The 11,032-nt window shown below is 50.2% G+C and overlaps 1 protein-coding gene across 1 annotated transcript in view; it reads left to right on the top strand.

Moving 5' to 3' along the window:
- The window catches only part of RAB3GAP2 (RAB3 GTPase activating non-catalytic protein subunit 2), a 49,958-nt gene that overhangs the window by 32,757 nt on the left and 6,169 nt on the right, over positions 1-11,032 (top strand). The window contains exons 20-27 of the mRNA XM_015562345.1: positions 1,367-1,472; positions 2,044-2,204; positions 3,268-3,496; positions 5,460-5,633; positions 5,724-5,830; positions 7,001-7,067; positions 8,687-8,757; positions 10,407-10,442. Of these exons, the coding sequence (XP_015417831.1) occupies positions 1,367-1,472; positions 2,044-2,204; positions 3,268-3,496; positions 5,460-5,633; positions 5,724-5,830; positions 7,001-7,067; positions 8,687-8,757; positions 10,407-10,442 (951 nt within the window). The remainder of the gene's footprint in view (positions 1-1,366; positions 1,473-2,043; positions 2,205-3,267; positions 3,497-5,459; positions 5,634-5,723; positions 5,831-7,000; positions 7,068-8,686; positions 8,758-10,406; positions 10,443-11,032) is intronic.

Here is an 11,032-nt window from a genome sequence, read left to right on the forward strand (position 1 = left end):
TCACAGCAGTCCTGTTGTATCCATAAGTATACTTAAGAGACGGTGTCAGGACGGGCTTCCGCTTTAAGAGTCAAGCAGATTGCACCAGCAGCTTCCCTCCTCTCCCGTGATGTTGCTCTTGGGGGTTTAGGTGGCCGTTGAGAAAGCTTGTCCAAACGGTGAGGGTCACTGGTTAATGCGGCCTGTTTCCGCCCACAGGCAGCTTCTTCTTCTGGAAGTGTCTGCACGGAGAGAGCTCCACGGAGGACACGTGCCGCACGCTGGAGTCGGCGGGACTCAGCCCGCAGCTGCTGCTGGTGAGTTTCCTGTTGCTGACGCTGTTCTCCTGCTCACTCATCCGAACTGTCATCTTTTCGTGTTTTTTTAATTTATTTATTTACTTATTTGCTTACTTACCTACCTACCTACCTACCTACCTACCTACCAACCAACCAACCAACCATTGTCTAAAGCAGCGGTTGCCAACCAGTGGTCCGTGAGGTCTGAAAGGTTGGCAACCGCTGGTCTAAAGCATGCCCTCGCTCACAGTTCACAGCTGCGAATGGGAAGAGAGGGAGAACTTCTCCAAGAAAAACAAACACAAGAAACAGAGCCCAAGAATTAAAGTAAGAAATTGGATGTAGAATAAGATGAGCTTTAAAAAGAGCCCTGCTTGGTCACTGTGGTCACGTCCGGCAGGGGACATGGCAGCCAACCTGACCCTTGCTCAGCCCTCTGGCCGAGGGAACCTACGTGTGGGTCTGTGTGCCACGCCGTGAGCGTGCATCCTGCTCGCATCTGGCTCGTTCCCAGAGCAGCCACTGCCAGTGCCCGTACCCAGGCAGAGCAGAGGAGATGCCACAGCCTACCTCTTACGTGTGTGACTTAGCCATGGCTTTGTTACACGTCATAGGTGTCGAGGGAACTTAACTCGCATGTGTGTGACATAGCCATGGCTTTGTTACACATCGTAAGATGCCGCGGGAACCTAACTCGTATGGGTGTGAGTTGGGCATGGCTTTGTTACACATCGTAAGGTGCTGAGGGAACTTAACTCATACATGTGTGAGAGGCTATGGTACAGTTGGGGTTTTGTTACACATCATTTCGCTTAAAGTCGCAGACCCTGGTGATGACATTAACTGAGGACTTAGTGTGACAGAGGCTGCAGCTGGAAGGCAGCGCCTAGACCAGGGCAGAGGTGGAGAGGAGGGGTGTAGATCTCCACAGAGGACTAGGGATCCCTTAGGCAGACGGCACCTCGTTCTGTCCTTGTCACATGTTGTCCCAGCCCCCACTCATTTCCCAGAAACACTGGATCCCGTGTACAAGTGCGAGAGTTGAAGTGAAATGTTGTCTAGACTGAAAGGATCTGCATCTCTTTCAGTCTCTGCTCCTGAGCGTGTGGCTTTCTAAGGAGAAGGACATCCTGGAGAGGCCGCAGTCTGTCCGCTGTCTGCCCACGACGCTGTCCCTCCTGAGCCGGATGAAAGGTAAGTGCTGGGGCCTGGACTGCGTGTCCGCGGCCTCCGCTCTCGGAAGCCTATTTGGTGCTTAAAGTGCTAGAGAAGCTGCAGGGGAGATCGTGTCTCCTGCAAAGTCCTTCTCCCCAGAGCCTCGTATCCAGAGAACGTGCCTCATGCATTGCGAGGACGTGGCTTTCTGAAAGTCGCATTTTGTGCTGTCACCAAAAATAATGTAATTTGCACAGTGCGTTTGCTTAACTCGGAGGTAAATCTAATGGTCTCTGGCGGAGGTTATTATTTTTCTTACTTTTGTTCTGCTGAGAACAATAACCTATTATATTAAACATTCGATGATGCTCGATTTCAGCAATGATGAACTATTCCAAGCAGGGCTTTAAAGTTGGTCCGGAAGCAAAGTGACCAACACAGCAAGAGTAACTGGAATATTCGTGTTCTGACTCAGCTAGACTTACACCAATTTTCCAGTTCATTCAGAAATAGGCAGGTTCGTCCCTGGGAGTTTAGTTCTAACTGTGTTTAATCTGGAAAACCGGGCCCAGAACTGGGAACTAAGCTTCCTTTCTGACGTTGGCTGCAGTGGCCCTCGACGACACGTGGGACTCCCAGTCGGTGTCCCCGTGGTGGCAGCAGATGCGCACGGCCTGCGTTCAGTCTGAGAACAACGGGGCTGCCCTGCTATCCGCGCACGTGGGGCACTCGGTGGCCGCACAGATTTCGGACAGCGCGACCGAGAAGAAGGTAAGTGACAGCGCAGCGTCTGTCCGTGCCGGTCCCGCCTGCGGAGGCACCGCACGTCCTCGTGCTGTGCAGCATCGGGGGTCTGAGCTGTGTGTCCCATTCTTACTTGTCTTTCTTAGGGTCAGGAGGGGGTGAGGGGTCAGCCTGCAGACCGATGGGTCCCGGGTTCAATTCCGGCCAAGGGCACATGCCTGGGTTGCGGGCTTGATCCCCAGTAGGGGGACATGCAGGAGGCAGCCGATCAATGATTCTCTCTCATCATTGATGTTTCTATATCTCTCTCCTTCTCCCTTCCTCTCTGAAATCAATAAAGAAATATATATTTTTTTAAAAACGGGGAGTAGGGGAGGTGGCGAGGGAGGGCTAACATCCCATAGCTTGTGGTAGCTCAGATTGTTTTCTGGCGGGAAGCCACATTAACCTGGATGAGACCCTTAACTAGGTCTGCTGCGAGTCACTTACATCCTCAGTCTCAGTAGTTCATAGTGTCAGTTAATATCACCAGCTTGAGAGGTTTGCAATAATGAGGGAGAAGTTGGTGAGTGCATTCTGAAGAGAGGTCAGTGTCCTGGTACTGATAGGAGAGCCGGGCCCTTCTCCAGCGCGGCCCTGACAGCCCGAGGGAGGGGGCGCCGGTAGGTCTCTGTAAATGTCCACACTCCATCCCCCTCGCCCCCGAGTCTCTCGCCCACTCCTGATCCTCACGTTTCATCCAGCTGAGTAATAACATCTGTGCGTTGTACCCGGCTGTCCATCAGCCTGCAGGTTGAAAGCTCATTCAAGTTCGTGGTGCCCTAGCTGGTTTGGCTCAGTGGGTAGAACGTTGGACTGTGGACTGGAAGGTCCCAGGTTCGATTCCAGTGAAGGACACATGCTCAGATTGCAGGCTTGATCACCAGTAGGGGGCATGCAGGAGGCAGCCAATCAATGATTCTCTCTCATCGAGGTTTCTATCTCTCCCTCTTCCTTCCTCTCTGAAATCAATAAAAATGTATTAAAAAAAATAAAAAGTTCATGGTGATACGGAATCCCCACCAAGTCATCACCAGGCATTGTCTGTCAGTTTTCCCAAACAGTTTTGGGTGCGGACGCGGAGGCCCTCACGGACTCCTGGGAGGCCCTGTCTCTGGACACCGAGTATTGGAAGCTGCTGCTGAAACAGCTGCAGGACTGCCTCATCCTGCAGACCCTGCTGCACAGCAGAGCGGACACGCGCCCCGCCAGGGCGCCCTCGCTGCCAGCCGAGCCGCTCCCCCGGCTCTCTGTCAGAAAGCTCCTGGAAGGAGGGAGAGGTAACGGAGTCTGTGGGAGCATGTGTGTCTGCAGCTCTGTTGTGGTGGTGTGAGCGTCTGTTATGGAAATGACTGAAAGAATAAGGAAAGAGCATTCCGCTCAGATTTTAAAATGGGTAAACAGCCCACCACACACTTCTTCTCAGAGTCTAATCCTGTCAATTCCCTACTCAGGGAACCCCACCCCACGCCCCAGCCTTGCAAAATAAGCACCTGTTCTTAATGAATGGTTGGGGGCCTCCAGCGTCCCCCCTTTTCCAGCTCCGTGCCTGGTGCATCCCTTCCTTCCCTGAGCAGATCACCCAGCACAGCGAGCCCAGTGGGCGGGAGGCAGAGCTCATCGGAGACTCCAGACCGAGCCAGATGGGAGAAAGATTTGCAACGTGTAGTGCCACTCCTCCCTGGACATCCTGTTGGGCTTTGGGAATTATAGTTGTTTTCATAAAACATTAACCTGCAGTGGGTTTATTTTTTCATTTTAGAATGAATTATAACATTTTTTACAATTTCTGCATTTTAATTTCTAATGCCATAACTACTGAGGCATATAAACTATAAGCTAAAGTCTTAGGGCTGCCCATATGGTTAAGCGTTTAGGGACTGGGACTAAGAAGCTCAGAAGCTGCCGGACAAAGTGAACTCGGCAGCTGGCTCTCCAGCACAGCTGACTGAATCCAGCCCCTTCCCACTTCCTGCTGGTCGCTAGGTTTCAGCACCAGTGAAGCCTGGGGGTCCCCGTCTCTGAGCCTGCACGCTTCCCTCTCCCCACCTCCCCCTTTCTCATTCTTCTTCCCCTGGACTCTGAGCTCTACATCTTAGCCCAAGTGCCACCTCCTCCCAGAAGCCTCTCAGACCAGAACTGCAGGTCTTCTCTTCTTCCTGCTCATTTCCACTGAACCGTGCGCATCTTTTCCGACACATGGCTTCCTGCCTCCTGGAGTCGGTCCCAGGCTTCCGTCTCAGGACCATAAGCATTTACATCTTGAATGACCTTGGTCGTCCCCTTTTCTTCCCAGCAGCTCCGTCAGGCTTGTGATGCTGGGATGACTATTTCTGGGTTTATAAATACGCATGCATTTATAGGTTTTTATTTAGTTAACCCGTCTTCTCATTCCTTATAAGACTTGTGAAGTTTTTAATTATAAATTCACAACACCCCACGCTGCCACCCGGGGCAGGTGTCATCAGGGCCTTGATTCCGGAAGGAAAATTTGCAAGTGATTGGGAAGCCAAACTTACGAAATTACATCTCGCCCAGCACACTGCTCTCCCATTCCCCTGATAATTGTAATTTTACTGTGAGCATTCTTTTTGTGGAAAGGTGTACATTTGAATCAAAATAGGAGGAAAGACTGAGAGAAGACATTTCAGTAAATTACAGAAGTTTAATATGTTTTGGATAATAAACAGGACTCTTCATAGTGAAGGTTTTTCAGTTTGCATTTATAAGTTTTTGGACTAAATTAATTGCAACATGGCATATAGCATCATGTTGTTAACTGTAGCTGAATTTTGACCCTAAATGTTCCATATAGGCAAGTTAGTTGACTCTTAAAAGTAATATATTGCCCTAAGAAGCCTAGACCAGTATCGTGCTAATCCGTGTTTTCACTTACGTTTAAATGAAAGTGTTTTTCAAAGATGTGTTCATCCTTTCATCTCCCTATATTTTGAATTTGTGACTGTACAAGGTATGCAGTATCCAGACATGTATGCATATGCACTTATATTTGTCTAATATTTTAGGTGAGTCTAAAAGTGCCCTTAGATAGCCAATGCCCGCTACCCTCACAGGTGGAGTGGTCGGTAGGAACTGCTGTGACTCCCCTGGGGTTGGGTCACTTTCCGGCTGAAAACTGCACGTTGGCACTTAGACTTGTGGTTGGAAATGCAGGTCCTGCCGACGGCTCCCTTCCGCAGACGCTATGCTGCAACTTCCCATCTTCTTGTCTCCAAACGGCAGGTGGCATCGCAGACAGTGTGGCCAAGTGGGTATTTAAACAGGACTTGAGCCCCGAAGTATTAAAACTGGCTAACGAAGAAAGAGATGCAGAAAACTCAGACGAACCCAAGGAAGGTATCAGCCGAGGTTTATCTGAGGTGTCAGAGGTGGACGTGAACTTGGGAGCCATACCAGGTAACACACAATGCGGGGAGATGGGTGCCCGGAGGAGGCCCGCCCGTGTCCGTGGAGGCGGCAGTCACAGCCCCTGCCTCTGCCTTGCAGACCTGCTGCGTGCGGCCCGCGAGCAGTTCCCGTGCAGCCTGGAGCTGGACGTGCTGCACGCACACTGCTGCTGGGAGTACGTGGTGCAGTGGAACAAGGACCCGGAGGTGAGACGCCGCCCCTCTCCGGGGTCGTCTTCCTGCGCTCACCCTGTGCACACGCGGGCAGTTTAATTACGTAACTTACAGGGACACGGGGTTTTCCCCTCGATGTCTCTGTCCTGGGAGCTGGGCATGTCCTCACGCTCACAGGAAACCGTGGCGTGCAGGCATTGCCATTGTCCTCGCGCTAGAGCTTGGTCCAGAGAAGCTGCGTTCCTTGCTGAGCGCACACTGCTGAGTCGGGATTTAGCCTCGGGGCCTCTGAGCTAAAACCAGTGTGATTTGCCTATTCCCGGTCAGATGTGAAAAGTAAATACATGTGTGTATCTTTATTGACTTCAGAGAGGAAGGGAGAGGGAGAGAGAGAAACATCAATGATGAGAGCGGATCATTGATTGGATGCCTCCTGCTCGCCCCTGACTGGGGATCAAGCCCGCAACCTGGGCATGTGCCCTGACGGAATCGAACCACTGACCTCCTGGTTCGTGGCTCCAGGCTCAACCACTGAGCCATGCCAGCCGGGAAATAAGTATATTTGTTATTTCCTTTTGAATTCCTGCATGAGATAGCACCTACCTAACTGAAAATTCTTCATACTGTGGTCACCGTGATAAAAGTGAGTCAGGAGCCTGATGCCCGCCCAGGGCCGGCTGCGCAGAGGCGTCTGCATCCCCTCATCCCGTCTGCGCCGGCCTCAGCAGGAGAGGCAGGACGGCCTCGTTGTGCACAGGGCGACTCGAGGACAGGCCGGCCTCGGGGCCTCAGCTCTGTGGGCATCATTCTTGGCCACTCCTGGCGACCACCTCTCTCTGGGCATTCATGTCTGAAAGTGTGGGGAGAAAGGCCCCATGCCTGGAGGCACTGCCTCTCAGCCCATTTCTCCTTGCTCCACCTTTTTTAATGACGGTGCCAATCCCTCAGGACTGATGCCAGGATAGATAAGATGTGAAGACATGGTGTTCGGCCCCCTTTCAGGCAGTCGCTCACCAGGCCTCCCTCGTCCGTGCCCTGCTGCCTTCTCCCTCTCCCTCCAGAACTCTTTCCTTTACTTCCATGTTCTTACTGCAGCATTCTTATGTAGCTTTGTGGAGAAGCTTATGTGAGAAGTCTCCATTTGTATTTGAAGCACTTACTAAATGATACTCTTTTTGCTCTTTTTTTCTCCCTTCATGTAAGGAAGCACGTTTTTTTGTGAGGTCAATAGAACACTTGAAGCACATCCTTAACGCACATGTTCAGAACGGTGAGTAAACAGGGGTGAAAACATCACTGTTTCAAGGACAGGAATCTTTACATTCACATCCTATTATGTTTCTATTTGGTGGTCTTACCACCTAAACATTAGTGTGTATTGTTTTATACAAAATACTGGCTTTCTTAACTGCTTAGAGAAATACTGTCCAGAAAAGGGAGTGGCTGGCAGTTGTAGAGAAATTGTAACGGACTGCTGGTTCCACTTAGGTGAGTTCCCAGGAGAGCTGAGGAGCTGAGCCGTGGGCTCGTGGGTCACCAAGGTTTCAAGACAAGGTTTGGGTGGTAGGAGAAAGTATCACTGTCGGTCCATGTGGTCAGTTCTAGAAAAGCTGCTGCTTTTTCCTCCACGACCACCTCCCTGTCGGAGGCATGAAGTCAAACGGCAGAAATTCCACGAGGCCTCATGTGACATGAGAGCTTGAAAATTAGTTGATTATTCACCGTTTGAGATCATACCGTCTTCCAGGAAAAGAAAACAAGATTTAAAGTGACTCCTCAGGGAATATGGTCCCCGGAGTCGTGTGTCCTCCCTGATAAAACTTACCTGCTGACGTCAGGCAGTGTTCCTTCAGGGTAGGGCTCGGCACCCCGTGTGCACTGAGGCTCCCGGTTTCCTCACAGCCTGGCAGGGCCTCGCTGCTCCACCAGGAGCGGCTGTGTGGGTGTGACTGCACGTGATGTCATGCTACGCTGACAGTTCTGACAACTGTTTCAGGAATTTTAATTTAAACGCCATAGTTTACTAAATATGCAAGCAGAAAGCCTGGGTGTGCTTTTTAATTATATTTTCTGTATTTTGGTTCTTAATATTTTTTACCTATCACGTTATTTGATGATTATATATCAGAGCAATCAGCGCATGGACATTTGTTTTGTTTCCAGTGTTTGGCTGTATGAATGAAGCTGTATTCATTCCTGCAGTGGAATCGCTGGGCCATATGGTAGACACGCTGTTACTTAGCTTTAGTTCATAACTGCCCGTTGTCCAAGTGCTTTTACCAATTTAATATCCCACCCGCATACAAGCACTCACTGCAGTTGTCTCCACATTCTCGCCAACACTCTTTATTGTCGTTTTTAAGTTAGCCTTTCTGTTGGTTATGTGATATCGCTGTCCTTTTAGTTCATCTTTCTCTTACAACTAAAGATGTGAATCTTTTCTTACGGTAACTGGCCATTTGGATTTCCTCTTCGGCAGCCCGTTCTGGGGTTTTTTTGTTGTTGTTTTTTTTAAATATATTTTATTGATTTTTTACAGAGAGGAAGGGAGAGGGATAGAGAGTTAGAAACATCGATGAGAGAGAAACATCGATCAGCTGCCTACTGCACACCCCCCATCGGGGATGTGCCTGCAACCAAAGCACATGCCCTTGACCGGAATCGAACCTGGGACCTTTCAGTCTGCAGGCCGACGCTCTATCCAGTGAGCCAATCCGGCTAGGGCCGTTCTGGTTTTTATTAACTTTATACGTATTGCCTGAGGCATAAGAGCTGAAATCTCAGTAAACAGCCCCTGTAGTTGTATAAGGTTCAGGAAGCCGAGTTCGCCCCGTGTGATGGGGAGGAAACCCGAGCCTCCGCTCACTGTGTTTTCTCCGCTCGCTGCAGGCATCGCCCTGATGATGTGGAACACGTTCTTGGTGAAAAGGTTTTCTGCTGCCACCTACTTGCTGGATAAGGTAAATTTCACGTCCTGGCTGCTTGTTCATTGGTCCCAAGTGAGTGGATATTAGAGAGATCATTCCCTTGGCCTCGCTAGACTGTGTTTTATTTGACACCACGTTTCACTCCTGCTCAGTGAGACGTGGTCCCATTGCTGGCATCCCGTGACTCGAGCAGGAGCCCACGTACTGGAAAGTCCTCCACGGTGTAGGCTCCGGACCCCGTAGGCCAGGACTGGCGGTCGGGCAGGCAGGGACTGGCCCTCTGTTTTAGGCTAAAGCCTGCAGGTGCCTCACTCACTCAGCTTTGGGTGCGGAGCCCAGGTATCTTCTTAGAACGGGGTCGATTGTAGTTCTTCGGGTTTCCTGCATAAACCTCACCCATAATGCGTTGCCTGAGTTCTAGGACCTGTTTCTCAAAGGTATGGTGCAGTCTGAGTGCAGAGTCTTTAGAGTTTTATAATTGAGCCCCAATCTTTGTAGTTGCTTCCTGTGTCTGTTCCAGTAGACCTAGGCGTCAGCTACTCTCCATAAATCTTTTTAAAGCAGTCAACATAATATTCAGACACAGCTGCCTTGTTTTCGTCATTCACCTTTCATCGGTTGAATTCAGTTCCGTAATTGCAGTATGTGCAGCCAGCATTAGATTTGGGGATGAACTTAACGTGCCAGCATGTCCCTGGGCTGGGGGAGGGAAGCTGTCGGCGCTAGCAGGAGCCTCCCGGCCTCAGGCACAGCAGCTGGGCCCGTCTGTGAGCTTCAGGAAGCCTGGTGGTTAGGACTGGAGCCTGGTCTGCAGCTGCTGGAGGCCGAGCTGCAGGCTGGTGTGGGTTTGGGATTTTCTAGTGAAATGTGTCGGCCGCTTACCTCCGGCCTGGCTGTGGGTTGAGGGCTCAGTGAGGGGCAGCTTTTCATTTTTCTCAAAGATACTGGGCAACTTGAAGCAGAGGAATGATGTGTTCGGATTTGCGTTTTGGAAAATGATTCTGGCGACAGGGTGAGACACAGTGGAGTTGGGTGGGCTGAGCCTGCTTGTTGGAAGGCCACTGCTGTCATCTCAGCAGGAGCTAATGAGGGGAGTCCTTCCACCGTCTTCCACCGTCACCGCCTCCTGTGAGTTGTGCTGTCACGTACGTTACCTGCCACTCACCACCCTGTGCAGTGCAGCGAACAGCAGGCTTATTAGCACCGTGTCCCGGAAGTCAGCTGGCTTTCCGAGCTAGAAGTGGGGCTTCTGTCTGCTTTAGATCGTCCCTCCTTTCCGACCAGTGAACGTCATTGTGCCTTCATCAGTCAGCAGAATTCTTAGCTCCTCGTTTTTAGCATGGACTTTGGTTCTGAGTTTCAAGGAAACCTAGTTATTTAATTATGCAAAGTAAGAACCAGATTTTTTAGAGTCTTCCTTATTTAGTAGTTCAAAAATCTATATTTTTGAAAAGGATTTTTTGTGAGCCCAGAGTGGTATTTTTTTCGTAATGTACTTTTACCAAATTCCACCACACAATTAATTGCATTCTGTTATGGTGGCCACACTTAGTTATAGGTGTATCTGTATTTTTAGAATTTGGTTACTTTTATTTCCCATACCAGAGTGATGCCTTATGTGTGTGTGATGCCTTTTTGTTTAAGTTACTAAATAAATACAGCATTCCCGTCCTTTGTCTTAGGTTGGAAAGTCACCCAAGGAGAGGCTATGCCGAAGGGTAAGTGAATCGCCCTGAGTTGGATGTGTAGTTGCTGACCCCACACTTGAACTAGAACCCCCTAACGCAGGGGTGAGCGCTGCCTTTCACCTGCTGATGGCATGTCGGGAGAAAAGGAAATTGGAAGGTGGGACTATGAGGGAACTGCTCTGGAGCTCTGGCCGGTCCTGATTTGCCTGTGCGGGTTCTCAGATAGCTGGGCCAGCCAGGCTCTCACGAGACGCCTGCAACTTTGCCCTGGAGTAGTGGTTTGATCTACCTTTATGTAGTAAGAACTTGTAAGAGTTAGATCAACACTCCTGCCCACGGGCACTGGCTTTTACTCAAACTTTGGAACATTATTGCACATATAAGAAATATTGGGACAAACTCAGCTATTACAGACCCTCGGTCCCCAAAATCGCCCTGGCTGAGGATTCTGGTGCGCGCTCGAGCGTCCCTCCTTTTATTGGAGGTAAAAGGTGTATTTTCGTTCATGTCACACACACAAACTCTCTCTCTGAACATCTTAGGGATGAGGGATGTGCTGGTTGCCGGTTTAATAAACAGCGTGTGACTGCAGGGGCCCCTCGGCCAGGCCCTGCAAGGGC

This window comes from Myotis davidii, unplaced genomic scaffold (genome assembly GCF_000327345.1).
Source record: "Myotis davidii unplaced genomic scaffold, ASM32734v1 scaffold174, whole genome shotgun sequence".
NCBI lineage: Eukaryota > Metazoa > Chordata > Mammalia > Chiroptera > Vespertilionidae > Myotis > Myotis davidii.